At 41.3% G+C, this 18,457-nt stretch overlaps 2 protein-coding genes across 2 annotated transcripts in view; one reads left to right on the top strand and one right to left on the bottom strand.

Moving 5' to 3' along the window:
* Window positions 1-18,457, bottom strand: part of LOC134936129 (complement C3-like) — an 828,079-nt gene that overhangs the window by 220,657 nt on the left and 588,965 nt on the right. The window lies entirely within an intron of this gene.
* Window positions 1,454-3,780, top strand: LOC134936130 (uncharacterized). The gene is made up of 3 exons (XM_063931047.1): window positions 1,454-1,689; window positions 1,794-1,937; window positions 2,042-3,780. The coding sequence occupies exons 1-3, from the start codon at window positions 1,533-1,535 to the stop codon at window positions 3,247-3,249; spliced, it is 1,509 nt and encodes a 502-aa protein (XP_063787117.1). The 5' UTR covers window positions 1,454-1,532; the 3' UTR covers window positions 3,250-3,780.

The raw sequence follows: 18,457 nt of genomic DNA, 5'->3' as shown, positions 1-18,457 counted from the left end.
TATTTATTTATTTATTTTTTTTCTTCTGTATATATAATATAAATGTATTTGGTATGCGTTTGATGCACTGTGTATGACATTTAAGAAACAGCTAAAAGATTATATCTTTATTGTAACTGAAAATATTTATCACATTTACTAAATTATAGACTAGAATTTATATATTTAAAAGTCCCGCCCAAGCATCTTGGAAATGTGGGACGGCGTACCACAGGTTGGTGGGGGCCATATGGCTCACAGCCAGTGTTATAAGAACAGACCACATCACTGAAGTGCACTGAGAAGAAATTTCAACTGAAGCCGCACAGCTATACACACTTGAAGTTATAATGGTAAGTGTTGTTGTTATTATTATTATTATTATTATTATCATAATTATTATTATTATTATTATTATATTTATACATATTGCATTTATTTTATTTTTTTTATTTATTTTACAAATATGGCTCTGAATGCTGTTTAAATATGTTGTTTCTATGCCACGATATACACACTGTTACACGATTCTGTCCTGCCATTGCATCCTTTGTTTTTAGGCATACATGTATAATATGTTAATATTTCAAACCTATTGTACAAAGCGCATTATGCACTCATATGTGAAATGCATCGCTAAACAGCAACATCAATGTGGGTATACCACATTGATGTAGTTGTTTAGCGATGCATTGTAACACATAGAACATATAGTTTTAATAATGTGAACATTGATGTAGTTGTTTAGCGATGCATTGTAACACATAGAACATATAGTTTTAATAATGTGGCTGTCTGAATGTTATTTAAATATGTGGTAATAGCGACATCTAGTGGTTCATTTTGGGAATGCGCCAACACAATATTTCAACTAAAATTAACCGTCTCTCATTTTCAGAGACAGACAATGCAGAACATCAACAACAAAAACACTTTCATGGTTAGAAACAGATCTTCTTCTTCTGATGATGATGATGCTTTGCCAAGTTATCAAACCTCTCAAAGTAAGCTATGTCTATAAAGGACATTGACGCGTTTTTATTTATATTTCAAGTTTAAATAGTATGAAATTATAGTCAAGGTCTACAATTTGTTCATTTTTAAAAGTTTAAATAGTATGAACGTACAACAGTCTGGATACATTGATAAGTAATTATTAAATAGTAATTATTAAATAATTATTATTTTCTCATTTTTATTTCCCACGATTTGACAGTAATCACAAATACAGAGAATCTCGATTTGTCTGTTGATAGTCCCTTTGGCTTAGACTTCAGCGCTATACCGGATTTTAATAATATTTTGGAATTGGCGCCAGATTGTGAGTAACATGATATCTTTATTTATTTTTCATTTTATTTTTTATTTTTCCACGGCTAAAGAATTAAAAATAAACCTTGTACAGTTGTGCTGATTTGTTGTCAACTGTACACACTTTATATTCTCAGTAATGAATCGCTTTTTCATGTTATTCTAATTTTATACCGTATGTAATATTTTTTATTTTTTTTATTTTTATTTTTCATTTTTCACCGGCTAAAGATGCCACAAAAATGGATGATGCGACGGCTGATGTTATTCTACGGGATATATTGAACAAACCTGATTATTGTCACAACACATCTATACAGAACAGCAATGTTGTTGATGAGCAACCGTTTTTCCCACACGCGACAGGGGGTCGTGCTAAAACATTCGAATATAAAGCAGGTGTGTAATCAAGCACTGTTATATGGTATATTGTTATGCGTTGATTTAAATGCTGATTTTCAGGCAGCGTTGTTTATATTTATTTTATAATATATGTATTACAGATGACGCTGTAGCAATGCGTTATGCGCCGACGATACCATCAGGATGTGATACAGTAGCGCAAATACCCCGTCTTAGTACAAGCGGGAAAATATCAAAACGCACAACCGCCGCTGAAACGGAAAGCCATCAATTCGCAGCAGCAGGTGTGTAATCAAACACTGTTATATGGTATATTGTTATGCGGTGATTTAAATACTGATTTACATGCAGAGTCGTTTATATTTATTTTATAATATATGTATTACAGATGATGCTGTAGCAAGACGCTATGCTCCTTTGATACCAACAGTCAGTGATACATGCGCGCAGATACACAGACCTAGTACAAGCGGGAAAATATCAAAACGCACAACCGCCGCTGAAGCGGAGAACCATCAATTCGTAACGCCGGCAATTGTACATAAGGACGTTGCTAGGTCATCAGTTATGGCTGTGCATAACGGCTGTATCGTCCCGAACAAACGAAAGCCAGCTCGACCAAGAACGAATGAGAGAAGTCATAATTCAACATTTACAGATCTGAAAAGAAAATTGTCATATTCCGAAAATGATAAGCCGCAACGGAGAAGGATCGCGTTACAAACTGTATCATGCGTAAGTAATGATGTTGCTGTAACATCAAAACACACAGCGTTTAACACTGCAGACCGGGATGTCGCTGGTAATACAAAGACTGTAAAGGTTAAGAGGGCATCGCGTCTCTCAAGAAGTAATGTTAAGCAATTGTCGCAATCCGCTGTAATCACAATTCCAGATACACAGGTTTGTTCTGAAACAGAAACAAGACACATAGCAGGCATTGGTTTGTTATCAAATATTGACTCAAGAAGTAATGTTAAGCAATTGTCGCAATCCGATGTCATCACTATTACCGATACACAGGATTGCTCTGAAACAGAAACAAGACACATAGCCGGTAATCCTGTGATATCAGATATTGATGACATAAATGGGCAAGAGCTTATTACAAACTGTGTAGAGTCAACGACACAAGATCCGCAGAATAGTTCTGATGAAGTATTATCAGCCGTTGCAGGAATACCTGGTGATACTACAACGGTTGATTGTGTAACATCAATGCCCAATATTTTTACAACGACAGCCCTGGTACACGCATCGGCTGATGCTTGTGTACCGGCGCGAGGGCTAGCGCCCGACATAGTTGATGAATGTCAAAATTCAGAACAATTAGGCCAAGACGCTGAAATACAATTTTACGCGCTGTTGGGTAAGATACGGGAAGATGTTGAGAACATGGGCGTAAAAGCCGGATACTTGTTAAAACACATTAAAGGTGTGTGCCACGGTAGTAAATGTAAACAAGACATTGTTAAAGAAGTTGTTGAGACGTATATGAATGTCATGTCAAAATACATAGATCGGTCGGTTAAGACCACTGAATTTATTAAAGCCAACATACATCATTTTGCAGAAATAAATGAAACTGATCCGTGACTAGGCATGCTAGGCAATGGTTTGAAACGTGTTTTAAATTTAAATGACTGTAAAAAAAAACCACGAATTAAACCTTGTTTAACATACAAGATCTCACAGTTATTCCGACGCGCAAAGGTGAAACAGGCTGTAACAACATTAATCAGATCGAGAAAGCGCAAGCGGCACAGGGAACATGCGGTAGGTGGCCAATTGAGAAAACGCAAGCGGCACAGGGAACATGTGGTAGGCGGTCAGCACAGTGCGAGGCGTGTAGATTTAGATCAATCCCCACCCCATGCATTACCGAATGACGAATCACAGGCTGACAATATTGAGCGCGATGCAAGCCCCATATATGATGATGCAGGCCGTGTTGAGTCACCCGGTAATGACGAAGGTCGGCAACATGTATACTTAGAGGCAATTAACAGTTATGAACGACAACGACCGAATTTCAGAGCCGTTGAGTACCACAATCACTATCGGTTTGTTAATTTGGACAGGGTTACATCATTTGTAGAGGGGGTTCGAGCCATTCATACGGCTATACAGGCCATGCTCGATGGTGTCCTTGCGGGCGTGGATCCGGCCGACCGCGTTCAGCTTAGATTGGAGGGGGGTGGGTTACACAATGCCATCTATTCGCATCGTAAGCCGCAAGAAACATTAGACGCTGCCAGTTTTTTGAATCAGATTACAAACACGCTTCAAAGTAACGCTGAATTCTTATTATCCACAGGCTTAAGATTTGTGATCAGTATTTTTAAAAACAGGGCAGGGTCTGGTTTGACTGGGCGTAGTTTACAGCGCCTGCCCCAAAGTTTAATAATAGATAAAAGAAAGAGATATCTCTATGACTTCAGACGCGTAGGTAATAACCTGTGTTTGGCCGCTAGCGTCTGTAAACTTCTGGATAAAGGTAACAATGCCAATGATCATGTAATACAGGAGAGAGCGATCCAACTACATAAAGCTTTGAATCTGCCGCTTGATAAAGCGGTCAGCTTTAGCGATGTTGCAATTTTTGAAAATTATTTAAAAGTATCCATCAATCTCCTCTATTACAGTCAAGGGTCTTGGAAATACTACAGTGCAGACAGTCGTTACAAAGACACGATCTTTGTGCTATATCACGATTGTCACTTTTATGGGATACTCGATATCAAAGCGTTTCTTGGTGCCCGATATTACTGCGTCCGTTGTCATAGCGCTTACCATCATAGAAATAATCACGATTGTCTTTTCTTTTGTAAGGCTTGTCACAGGCCGGCTTGTATTGACGACGGTGTGACGGCTTTAAGGTGTTCGGTGTGTAGGGTATTTTGTCGATCAAACGAGTGTTTAGAGCTACACAAAGCTTTAGCTCTTGATCACAAAATATCCTGTCTTGAACATGTATATTGTGACAAGTGTTGTCTCTACAGGCGAACAGATCATAACTGCAGAGGCCTAAAGTGCCCCATTTGTAAGGTGTTCGTTGATGGGTTTTCGAACCATTTGTGCTATATACAAACCATCAAGCCGGAAGAGCCCACAAAGAAATACATCTTTTATGATTTTGAGTGTATGCAGGAGACGGGTGTGCACATACCAAACTACTGTTACGCTTTAACATTAACGGGTGAGAAAGACTGGGAGTTTAAGGGTGTTGCGTGTATCGAAGACTTTGTAAAGACGTTCATGAAACCAAAATTTGAGCATTACACATTCATAGCCCATAATGCAGGTCGCTATGATGCATATTTTGTGCTGCGCCAGCTGATTAAGGAGAAATTAAAGATTGAATTATTATCTAGAGGCGGCAACATAATGTGCATCACGGTAAAAGATTTGAAGATAAGATTTATCGACTCTTTAAATTTTTTACCCATGCGGCTTAGCAAGTTACCAAAGGCGATGGGGTTTGACGGTACCAAAGGTTATTTCCCACATTTTTTTAACACAGCTGATAACCAAAATTACATAGGAACTATGCCGTCAATAGAGTATTTTGGTCCACAATACATGATGCCTGATGAATTATCTGAGTTTACAGCTTGGTATAAACAGTGCGTACACAAACCGTTTAACTTTCAAAAAGAGCTCGTGCGATATTGTAAAGACGATGTGAAAATATTACAAAAAGCTTGTGATGCTTTCAGATCTGCTGTTATAGCCATGACAGAACAGGAGTTTCTAATAACAAAGAAAAAAAAAAAGGTTGTGGTTAAACGTCACATCGAGGCTTTTCAATTAGTCACGTTGGCGAGCGTATGCATGGCCATGTACCGGTGTAAATTTTTACAGGAAAAGACACTGGCGCTTGTACCGGGTGATAACTATCACAAGACGCAGAAGCGTTACTCAACGCCCGCCATACAGTGGTTAATGTACATAGAACACAAAGAAGGGGTGAGTATAAGACACGCTTTACAAGGGGGTGAGAAGAAAGTTGGTAAATACAGCCTGGATGGTTATGCCGTGATTAACGGAACACCCACTGCATTTGAATTCCAAGGTTGTTTTTACCACGGCTGTGGTGCTTGTTACAACGCCGATGATAAAAACAAACTGACTAAAACGACCTACGGTCAATTACACCACAAGACGCAGGTAAAGTTGCACTACCTTAAACGTTGTGGATTTCAGATACGTGAAATCTGGGGTTGTGAATGGAAGTCTATGCTAGATTCTGATGCGGATCTACAGGCTTTTCTGAAGGGTAAAGATTTACCCGAACCCTTGGAGCCACGTGATGCTCTTTATGGCGGGCGCACAAACGCCATAAAGCTGTATCACAAAACAGGCTGTGATGAAAAAATACACTATTTTGATTTCACCAGCCTCTATCCGTATGTTAATAAAACCAAAACGTATCCTATACAGCACCCACGCATTATTTATAAGGACTTTGGTGATGTCACAAAGTATTTCGGTTTTGCCAGGGTTAAAGTTTACCCACCTCGTGGCCTATTCTTTCCGGTTCTGCCGGTTAAAATGGGCGGCAAGTTAATGTTTCCATTATGTCGCACATGCGCTGAGTCTGGACAGACTGAGCCGTGCGTTCATGATTCAGAAAAACGTGCGCTCATCGGTACATGGTGTACCGTGGAACTAAACTTGGCTGTAGAAATGGGTTACAAGGTATGTAAAATCTATGAGGTGTGGCATTTTGATGAGAGATCTGACAAATTGTTTTCAGGCTACATTAAAACGCACCTCAGGGATAAACAAGAGGCCTCTGGTTATCCCGAATGGTGTACAGACGCCGAGAAACGCCAAGAGTATATAGACGCCTATCAAAAAAATGAAGGCGTGTCTTTACGACCCGAACACATAGAAATCAACCCCGCTAAAAGACAAATTTCAAAATTGTTTTTAAATTCCTTATGGGGTAAATTTGGTCAACGTAGCAACATGCCCAATACGTGTCTAGTGACTGACCCCGACAAACTTTTTGAATACGCGTTCTTACCGTACTATGACGTGTCCGCTTTGGATTTTATTGACGATGATACAGTTATGGTAAATTGGAAGTATTCCAAAGATCATTACACCAGGGGTGCAATTTCAAATGTAACTATAGCCATCTTTACAACGGCTTATGCACGTGTTGAACTGTACAAACTACTGTATAGATTACAAGATAGATGTCTTTATCACGACACCGATTCTGTAATTTTTGTCAGTAGACCCGGTGACTGGAGCCCGCCATTGGGTGATTATTTAGGTGAGTTGACCAGCGAACTGCCCACAGGCACACATATAACAGAATTTGTCTCAGCCGGTCCCAAGTCATACGGCTATCGACTAAACAACGGAAAGACCTGTTTAAAAGTTAAAGGTATAACGCTCAATGTTGATAATGCGCAGCACGTTAACTTTGACAGCCTGAAAGAACTGGTCTTAGATTATCCTTTAAACCCCGAAGGCGATGACCAGAAAAAGGTTGTGATCCGTCAACCCGGTATAGTACGTGTGAAAAAGTGCTGGCAGATAGAGACGCGTACTTTGCAGAAGACGCAAAGGTGTGTTTATACTAAACGGTCTCTTACGGACAACTTCACAACACTGCCGTTCGGCTATTAAGATGGACACCAGATTTCAACACCCTTTCTCATGTATTTTAGCGGGGCCGTCCAATTCGGGTAAAAGTTATTTTGTCAAAACGCTGTTGCAACACGCTGCAACACATATGACTCATGTACCTGATAATGTTGTTTGGTTTTACACCTGTTGGCAACCTATATACGACCAACTTCTGCGTGATTACCCCGGTACGCGCTTTATAGAGGGGTTACCAGAGTCTTTTAGCGATGATCAACTTTTTCCCCCTGATAAGGTTAATTTAACAGTGATTGATGATTTGATGGACGCGGCAAGTAATAATTCTGAGGTTGAGAAGGCTTTCACAAAGTATGTACATCATCGTAATCTCAGTATCCTGTACCTTGTCCAAAACATATTTTGTCAAGGTAAAAAGAGCAGAACTATACATTTAAACACAAAATATATGGTCCTGTTCAAAAACCCCAGGGATAAAATGCAGGTGGGCATTCTGGCTAGACAAATGTACCCATCGAAACATCGTTTTTTTCTCGAATCCTATGAATCCGCGACGGCTGCCCCTTATGGGTATTTGCTGGTTGATTTAAGAAACAACGCTCTTGACGATTATCGTTTACGAAGCGGCTTATTCCCACCAGACAAGCCTGTCGCTTTTGTCATTAAGAAGCGTGGTTCTATAAAGCTATAACAGTACAACCTTTAGTCACTTGTTGCCATTCTAACAACGGTGAACATGTCGGGGCGGATAAGACGTAATTGGGTGCTTTTAAAAACGTTAATTAAAGCAACACCAATCCAAAGAAATGCTATTTTATCCAACGCTTCAAACGATTTAGTCACGGCCATTTGTGAGATAGCGCTCAACACGCTTAAAGGCAAAATACCGCTGTCTCAGCGGCAGCTGAACTACCTTAAAAAGAAGCGTGCGCTTATAAAATCACTTTGTAATAAGAAATGTGCCATTGGAAAAAAGAAGATTCTGGTTAAACAGTCGGGTGGTTTTATCGGCTCGCTGCTTGGTTTTGCTATACCGCTAATTACAGGACTATTGTCTAATCGCTGATGGAGTACGCTGAGAAAATGTATCTGGTGCCTCAGAATCAGATAGAACGTTTACATAATAAAACGAACAGCGACGACATACGTAAAACAGCAACGCACGGTCTAGATGTAGAGATCGTGAAAATACTACAGAATAATGATTTATCAGAATATGAAAAAGCAAAGCGATATACAATGTTGTTGCAGAGATACCTGGTGTTGAGTAAGCAGGCTGATAGTGAAATGTCAACTTTAGCTCTTTTATCACCCGTTGCAAAATCTGTTGATGAATCAAATAATACGACACAGCCTATTGCCCCCGATGCTGTTTATCATGAGCTTTTGAGCGGTGTTAATGACCGGTATAAGAAAAACTGTGAAATACTATTGAGTAAAATGACACGCTCTAAACACATCACAGACTGGAACAGTAAAGGGGAGTTTCTGTACAAAGGTGTCACTGTGCCTGGTTCCAACATGTTAGATTTAATAAGAAGCATCACGCAAAGTAACGGTGTGTCGATCCGTAATATACCGAATGGTTGGCCTGAATTTATGCGGGCTATGTCTGAATTGAATATTCCCTCAACCGTCATAGCCAATGCGGGGAATAGAATGTGTTTAGAACGATTAAAAGCTGAGATGCAGGATGACTCTGATGGCGCTGTGACATCGCCCATGTCGTTACAAACCCTTAACAAAGGGCGAATAAATGTTTTAAGTCCCCCAGGTTTAACAACACCGCACGGTTACTTACTGCCTAGGAAAAGATCCGTAAATCTATTTCAGGATTCACAGTGGCTGAAACTATAACATATAACTAATTTATATTATTTTTATACACTGTATTTTGTGTTGGTATTTTGCGCCACAATGTTTAACTTATGTCAATAATATTTTATGTAATGTTTTAAATGCATCTTTACCGTGTTATATATATATATATACATATATCAATAAAATATGCTTATGCTTTATAAAACAACGTTTTGTTCTTTGTTTCTATTGCTGTAAACGGAAGAAATTTCAAGCACACGATATAAAGTTTAATAAACAACGTTGTTTATTAGAAAAACATCATAGATATGATGCGTTGTACATAAAACGTATCAAACAGAATGTTGATTACAAGTTACACAAACAATACAACGTTGTGCGTAACACGCTTCACACACAGCGTTGTGCGTGAAGCGTTTTATGTACAACGTGTCATAGTTATGACACGTTGTACATAAAACGCTTCACGCACAGCGTTGGTTACAAGTTACACAATTCTGTATATATCTATATTCATAATGACTCAGACAATGGCTTCTTGGGAGTCGTCTTACAAAATTTGAAACAAAACAATCATTACGTTTTGTGTCATCACTAAAACGGGCCAGTACATCCACATATTTGTATTTTTTACACATGTAAAATATAAAGTATATGCAATATTGACCGCAAACGGTGCTGTTAAAATTTTGCAACTGCTTATTTTGGTGATAAACACTTTTTGAATTCAAGTTTAAAAAATTTATTATCGCTTTTGGGAATAGGGGGCTGTCAGGGGCTAACCCGTAAGAATCAAAAAAGTAACATTCACGCTGTTCGTTAAAATAAGCGGCCAGCCAGTGCTCACCCGGCTGCCCGCTGCTATGCGTATTGATTACAAACGCGCAGGGGTATTGCGACAGTTTACTGACCGGCAACATATCGCACGGATACGTTCCTTTAAAAATATGCCTTGTGCTTTGCACGGCGTACAGAATACAGTTTATCTGTAATGTGTTCATTTTTTCAGCAGCATAGTGTTAGTTTATTTCATTTATAGATAATCGTACAGCACATCGCGCCTTTGATTAATCTCGATGATGTTATCAAATAGAGCATATATTATCACATTGACTGTCCGGTCCAACGCTTCTGCAAAGCGGAATTCGGCACGTAGATTGCCTGTTCTTATCAGGGAAAGGTGTTCTCCACACTCCTGTTCTGGTGAAAGGTCAAAAGCAAATAGCGTGTAGCCCCTGATGTACTCTTCGCGGTCAATCAGTATACCATTGTCAGATTTCTGCTTATTTGTGATCTGTATGAGTGACATATACTCTCTTACAGCATTACCGCTTTCAAAGTCGGGTTGAAATGGCTTGGCGGGGTGCGGCGTTCCATCCAGATAAAGGGACGCAAAACTTACATTTTTGTGTTCAAAGCACAGGGGGTTCCTGTTATGTATTCCTGAAAATGATTCGTTATCCACGAAACCGGCTATAACTGTTTTCGGCACTTGTCCTAAAAATAAATTTTCTAGATTAAATACTCTACTGCCTGCTGGTACGCTGTAGATTTTCATCCCAACGCGGTCAATCGCGTATTTCGCGTTACCGTTTAACAGAGCCTGCGCGTGCCCAATCCGCACGGCCGGTGAGACCTGAACTCTTTTCACGAACAGGGATGCAGCTGTGATCTGTATTTTAAAGGCATCCGCCTCAGATGACATTAAGCAGAATGCGTCTTTGTTTCTGGTTAGTTTAATCTTCAGATCAACGGCGTTTAAAATTAGTTTATGTTGATGGAAAAGGTCGCAGTGAAGCGGGCCTAGCAGTTCAACAGTGCGACTCTGCGTTGTTGCGCCTGCTCGTTTTTTGAATCCCGTATTCGGGCCGTCCAGCGCCGTGTTGTTAAATTCACCATCCACATCTTTGTAAAATAGTCCTGTTGTGTGTTTTGTTGACAACGCGTCCGAGCTGTAATTTAATATAGTCTCAATGTACGCGCGGTATGCGTAAAGATTGTTGGATTGTGATATGAGCCTGTCGCCCAGAGTTACATCCACTTGGTTGAATAAGGTCGCTATTGGGTAATTAATAAGCGCGACCCGCGCACCTTGCGGTATCGGCGTGTTATCGGTTCGTACGATCTTGCATGTCACGTACAACAGCGTATTGTTCAGATCGTAGTAGTGTTCACCGCTGGCTGCTATATAAAATTCAAGCGGTGCTGTGTCGGATAACGCCGCTAAAGGTTGAACTTCGACGTATAGACTTTTTTCTATGCTAGTTTGTGTCGGGGGCACGTCAAAAAGATCCAGCTCTGTTTTTGCACATTCAACGGATTCGTGGTGTATGAAAGACATGTTTAAAAAATATCACCAACGGCACTCTTCGGCTTTCTCTTCTTCTTTGAGTTGCGTCGTCTCTGTTTTTTATTTAAAAAGGGTATGTCCCAAGGCGGAAGCGTTATCATACGCTTCCGTTTTCTTTTAGACACGCCTTTTCTTGTATATATTAGTCCTGAACCGTCTTGCTTTGCCTGGTTCGCCTCGTGTATCTTATTCACAACGGCCGTTGTGGCTTGCCCGATAACATCTTTCGCTATATTACGAACCGCTGTCTTCATATGCGGTTTAGCCAACTCTAAACCTCTCCGGAAAAGAGGAACAGCTTTTCTGAAAAGACTTCGAAAAATACCGCCTAAACCGCAGCCGTACATGTATGCGCTGCCGTGAAAACCTGGTAATCCATTACCGGCTTGAGTTTTATAATATTGCGCATAGAGTCCCGGATCGCCATAATTTTTTACAGCGACCATTCTGCTTAGTTAATAAAATTCAGTTTTGCGGCGCCTGAAGTGTAGCTTCACGATCGCTTTCCCAAACTTAAATGCCATGTTCTCGTTTTGGTCGTTCTTTATCTCTATGGCTATCGTGTCAAAATGTGTTTTGCACAATGGTACGTAATCGGGTTTCTCGTATCGTATTGTGACAACCTCATTGTTATAACCCTTCATTTCAACAGTGCGAAGTAGCGGTACATAACTATCCCCGACCCGTTGGTGTTCGATAATGTCTGTGTACACGTACATCGTATATTGGCCGCCTTTGATGTCGGCGCATGGTTTAGAAATATTAGTTTTAGGTTGTAAACCCAGTATCCATGTCAGCTTAGAACCGGCGTGGATTTGATACAACAGTTTACTGTCACATGTTACAACGCGTGCAAATGGATCATACGTTAGTCTTAATCCAACGTCCAGTTTCAGTTGTACAATTTCAGCGTTGATTACGTTCAGTAACGCTTCGATTGTCTCATAAAAACCGGGTTTAATGCACAAACTCGCGACTCTCGCCACCGGCTGTTCCGCCGTTCCATCCCATGATAATTGCAGTCTACAATCTTGTAAATCCAATGTATTCCACGTATGCGGGTATTGTATCTCAGTAAGTGCCACTTCCCATTCGCCATTTAAGTCTATCGGTTTAGCCAACTTTGTCGTATAGTTAGAAATCTTATTTTGCGGGAAGGTAACAGCCGATGCGTTGCTGGGTAAGGTTATGTAGAACGACTTGTCATCCATCGCTCGTCTTGTTAGATACTGATGATCTTTATATGTCTTTTATCACCGATGCTGCGACCCAACTGTTAAATTTTGCGGGGTAACCGCGCCACTTGACTAAAGCGTATTTACGGCCTCTGACCGTCTTATTTTTTAAAATCTTTTCCACTTTGTAAACTCTGTTATAGTTTTTTGGTATGCTTTGAAGCTCTTCGGGGTAAAAACTACCTGTTATAACTTCACCGTACAGATCTGCCAACTTATAAAGCGGTTTAATCCCTTTAGTGTTCACACTATGTACAACAAAAATCTCCTCAGAAAAGCTCTGTTCGTAACCTTTCTGAAATATGTCCTTATATTTAGAAATACGGACGTGGTCACCGATTCCTAAACAAACTGGGGCTTTCTTACTTCTAAAGTAATCACCGTAGGTCGTTTTGAAGACACTCAACGCGTTAGAGTCATTCACATCGTTTGGAGCGCACTTAATCGTTCTATGGTATGTGTTATTATAGCTGCGTATGAAGTCTTGTAAAACGTCTATATATCTGTAGGTATTCTTTGCCGTGAAATAGCGCCACATGCGTGTTTTTAAAGTCCTATTGAAGCGCTCTATAACAGCCGCTTTCACATCGTTATTGGTCGTGAAATGTTTTATACCGTATTTTTCTAACACCTTTTTTAGGCTTCTGTTTAGAAACTCTTTACCATTATCGGTTTGTAGCTTCATCGGCACATCACCGCGCTGGAATATTTTTTCAAAAGCATTAGCGACTGTTGCTGCATTCTTAGCGGCCAGACTTTCACCCCACACCCTCTTACTGAATATATCGATGATTGTTAATATGTATTTAACGCCATCGTTGTATTTTGACAAATCTATCAGCGAGACCAAATCGCATTGCCACTGTTGGTTTATACCCGATACACAAATCATGTTCCTTTTATAGTTTTTTCTTGCTGGCTTGTGCAGCGTGTAGGCGTCTTGTTCTTGTAACCACTTTCTTACGTCGGATCTTTTAAATTTATTTTTAACCGACCCATAATATTTATCAATACCGCTAAAACTACCTGGTTTTAACACTGTGTAATATGCATCTTTCATCCGCCTGATTTGACGCGCCGCGTTGCGTGACATACTGCGACGGGGTGTTGCGCGACACTCTGCGACTGGTGTTACGCGACAATTTTTAATACGGTTTAATATCGAACACTATAAATTTTATATTAATTTTATATTAAGCGATATAAAACACTATCATTTAATATTAAAAGGGGGCGGGTCCTAGGGCAAGGGGGCGTTAACAACTGTCAAGTTTGACAGAAAGGTTGACTTTATCTACTGAGGTTAATAATACTATGGGATCAAAATTACCCCCAAATTCTATGACTTAAGCTGTTTTTTAGGGTTTTTTAAAAAAAACACCCGAATCCAAAACACACCCGAATCCGACAAAAAAAATTTGGTGAGGTTTTGCCAAAACGTGTTCGAACCCAAAACACGGGCATGGAACCGAACCCAAAACCAAAACCCGAAAAATTTCCGGTGCACAACACTAGTATGTAGTGGAGGGCAGGAGATGGGGGAGTTTAGCAGTATGGAGTAGAGGGCAGGAGATGGAGGAGTGGAGCAGTATGCAGTGGAGAGCAGGAGATGGGGGAGTGGAGCATTAAGGAGTAGATGGCAGGAGATAGGGGAGTGGAGCAGTATGTAGTGGAGGGCAGGAGATGGAGGAGTGGAGCAGTATGTAGTGGACGACAGGAGATGGGGGAGTGGAACAGTATGTAGTGGAGGGCAGGAGATGGAGGAGTGGAGCAGTATGTAGTGGACGACAGGAGATGGGGGAGTGGAACAGTATGTAGTGGAGGGCAGGAGATGGAGGAGTGGAGCAGTATGTAGTGGAGGGCAGGAGATGGAGGAGTGGAGCAGTATGTAGTGGAGGGCAGGAGATGGGGGTGTGGAGCAGTATGGAGTGGAGGGCAGGAGATGGGGGTGTGGAGCAGTATGGAGTGGAGGGCAGGAGATGGGGGAGTGGAGCAGCATGTAGTGGAGGGCAGGAGATGGGGGAGTGGAGCAGTATGGAGTGGAGGGCAGGAGATGGGGGAGTGGAGCAGTATGGAGTGGAGGGCAGGAGATGGAGGAGTGGAGCAGTATGGAGTGGAGGGCAGGAGATGGAGGAGTGGAGCAGTATGGAGTGGAGGGCAGGAGATGGGGGAGTGGAGCAGCATGTAGTGGAGGGCAGGAGATGGGGGAGTGGAGCAGCATGTAGTGGAGGGCAGGAGATGGGGGAGTGGAGCAGTATGGAGTGGAGGGCAGGAGATGGGGGAGTGGAGCAGTATGTAGTGGAGGGCAGGAGATGGGGGTGTGGAGCAGTATGTAGTGGAGGGCAGGAGATGGGGGAGTGGAGCAGTATGGAGTGGAGGGCAGGAGATGGAGGAGTATGGAGTGGAGGGCAGGAGATGGAGGAGTGGAGCAGCATGTAGTGGAGGGCAGGAGATGGGGGAGTGGAGCAGTATGGAGTGGAGGGCAGGAGATGGGGGAGTGGAGCAGTATGGAGTGGAGGGCAGGAGATGGAGGAGTAGAGCAGTATGTAGTGGAGGGCATGAGATGGGGGAGTGGAGCAGTATGGAGGTGAGGTCAGGAGATGGGGACGGAGACTGATGTGACCACGGATATGCCAGGTCCAAAAAAATAAGTCTTAAATTAAAACTCCAAGTCTTGGGCTACAATAAAATGATAGGTGGGACCTGTACTGATTATGTTATAATGGTATCTTACAAATGTGTGTAGGAGAAGGAAAGTGTTACTGTGATGTTTGTGTTTTAATGGATTTGGCAGTTGCTAAGTTATACTAAAAAGTGATACAGGTTGAGTATCCCTTATCCAAAATGCTTGGGACCAGAAGTATTTTGGATATCGGATTTTTCCGTATTTTGGAATAATTGCATACCATAATGAGATATCATGGTGATGGGACCTAAGTCTAAGCACAGAATGCATTTATGTTACACATACACCTTATACACACAGCCTGAAAATAATTTTAGCCAATATTTTTTATAACTTTGTGCATTAAACAAAGTGTGTCTACATTAGGGATGAGCGGGTTCGGTTCCTCGGAATCCGAACCCGCCCGAACTTCATGTTTTTTTACACGGGGCCGAGCGACTCGGATCTTCCCGCCTTGCTCGGTTAACCCGAGCGCGCCCGAACGTCATCATCCCGCTGTCGGATTCTCGCGAGGCTCGGATTCTATCGCGAGACTCGGATTCTATATAAGGAGCCGCGCGTCGCCGCCATTTTCACACGTGCATTGAGATTCATAGGGAGAGGACGTGGCTGGCGTCCTGTCCGTTTATAGAGAAGAGAGTGAGACAGTAGAGAGAGACACAGTAGTAATTTTGGGGAGCATTAGGAGGAGTACTAGTTACTTGCTGAAGTGATAGATAGTGTGACTGTATATTATCTGACTTGTGGGGGAGACACTGACAGTGGGGAGCAGTTAGAGTCTGAGAGCAGGACTCAGGAGTACATATAACGTACAGTGCACACTTTTGCTGCCAGAGTGCCACACTGCCATTGTGACCACACTGACCACCAGTATAATATATATTGTGATTGTCTGCTTAGGAGTACTACTTGCAAGTTGCTGATAGTGTGACCAGTGACCTGACCACCAGTCACCACCAGTTTAATATATATATATATATATATATAATTGTATATAATATATATATAATATTGTATACCACCTACCCGTGGTTTTTTTTTTCTTTCTTCTTTATACATACTACTATAGTAGCTTACTGTAGCAGTCTGCGGTGCTGCTGAGCTGACTGTGTCCAGCAGGTCCGTCATCAGTCATTACATAATAAATATATATACCTGTCCGGCTGCAGTACTAGTGATATTATATATATATATATATATATATTGATTTCATCTCATTATCATCCAGTCTATATTAGCAGCAGACACAGTACGGTAGTCCACGGCTGTAGCTACCTCTGTGTCGGCAGTCGCTGGTCCATCCATAATTGTATACCACCTACCCGTGGTTTTTTTTTTCTTTCTTTCTTCTTTATACATACTACTATAGTAGCTTACTGTAGCAGTCTGCGGTGCTGCTGAGCTGACTGTGTCCAGCAGGTCCGTCATCAGTCATTACATAATAAATATATATACCTGTCCGGCTGCAGTACTAGTGATATTATATATATATATATTGATTTCATCTCATTATCATCCAGTCTATATTAGCAGCAGACACAGTACGGTAGTCCACGGCTGTAGCTACCTCTGTGTCGGCAGTCGCTGGTCCATCCATAATTGTATACCACCTACCCGTGGTTTTTTTTTTTTCTTTCTTCTTCTTTATACATACTACTATAGTAGCTTACTGTAGCAGTCTGCGGTGCTGCTGAGCTGACAGTGTCCAGCAGGTCCGTCATCAGTCATTACATAATAAATATATATACCTGTCCGGCTGCAGTACTAGTGATATTATATATATATATATTGATTTCATCTCATTATCATCCAGTCTATATTAGCAGCAGACACAGTACGGTAGTCCACGGCTGTAGCTACCTCTGTGTCGGCAGTCGCTGGTCCATCCATAATTGTATACCACCTACCCGTGGTTTTTTTTTTTCTTTCTTCTTCTTTATACATACTACTGTAGTAGCTTACTGTAGCAGTCTGCGGTGCTGCTGAGCTGACAGTGTCCAGCAGGTCCATCATCAGTCATTACATAATAAATATATATACCTGTCCGGCTGCAGTACTAGTGATATTATATATATATATATTGATTTCATCTCATTATCATCCAGTCTATATTAGCAGCAGACACAGTACGGTAGTCCACGGCTGTAGCTACCTCTGTGTCGGCAGTCGCTGGTCCATCCATAATTGTATACCACCTACTCGTGGTTTTTTTTTTCTTTCTTCTTCTTTATACATACTACTATAGTAGCTTACTGTAGCAGTCTGCGGTGCTGCTGAGCTGACAGTGTCCAGCAGGTCCGTCATCAGTCATTACATAATAAATATATATACCTGTCCGGCTGCAGTACTAGTGATATTATATATATATATATATTGATTTCATCTCATTATCATCCAGTCTATATTAGCAGCAGACACAGTACGGTAGTCCACGGCTGTAGCTACCTCTGTGTCGGCAGTCGCTGGTCCATCCATAATTGTATACCACCTACCCGTGTTTTTTTTTTTTTCTTTCTTCTTCTTTATACATACTACTATAGTAGCTTACTGTAGCAGTCTGCGGTGCTGCTGAGCTGACAGTGTCCAGCAGGTCCGTCATCAGTCATTACATAATAAATATATATACCTGTCCGGCTGCAGTACTAGTGATATTATATATATATATATTGATTTCATCTCATTATCATCCAGTCTATATTAGCAGCAGACACAGTACGGTAGTCCACGGCTGTAGCTACCTCTGTGTCGGCAGTCGCTCGTCCATCCATAAGTATACTAGTATCCATCCATATCCATTGTTTACCTGAGGTGCCTTTTAGTTGTGCCTATTAAAATATGGAGAACAAAAATGTTGAGGTTCCAAAATTAGGGAAAGATCAAGATCCACTTCCACCTCGTGCTGAAGCTGCTGCCACTAGTCATGGCCGAGACGATGAAATGCCAGCAACGTCGTCTGCCAAGGCCGATGCCCAATGTCATAGTACAGAGCATGTAAAATCCAAAACACCAAATATCAGTAAAAAAAGGACTCCAAAATCTAAAATAAAATTGTCGGAGGAGAAGCGTAAACTTGCCAATATGCCATTTACC

The sequence above is a fragment of the Pseudophryne corroboree genome, chromosome 6 (genome assembly GCF_028390025.1).
Source record: "Pseudophryne corroboree isolate aPseCor3 chromosome 6, aPseCor3.hap2, whole genome shotgun sequence".
Classification (NCBI taxonomy): Eukaryota; Metazoa; Chordata; class Amphibia; order Anura; family Myobatrachidae; genus Pseudophryne; species Pseudophryne corroboree.
The sequence above is the reverse complement of the archived record's forward strand: the minus strand, read 5'-3'. Positions and strand labels throughout refer to the sequence as shown.

Coding starts and splice junctions, on each gene's coding strand:
- LOC134936130 (XM_063931047.1), top strand. CDS start 1,533: ATGGATGATGCGACGGCTGATGTTATTCTACGGGATATATTGAACAAA. Junction 1,690..1,793: donor AACATTCGAATATAAAGCAG/GTGTGTAATCAA, acceptor TATGTATTACAG/ATGACGCTGTAGCAATGCGT. Junction 1,938..2,041: donor CCATCAATTCGCAGCAGCAG/GTGTGTAATCAA, acceptor TATGTATTACAG/ATGATGCTGTAGCAAGACGC.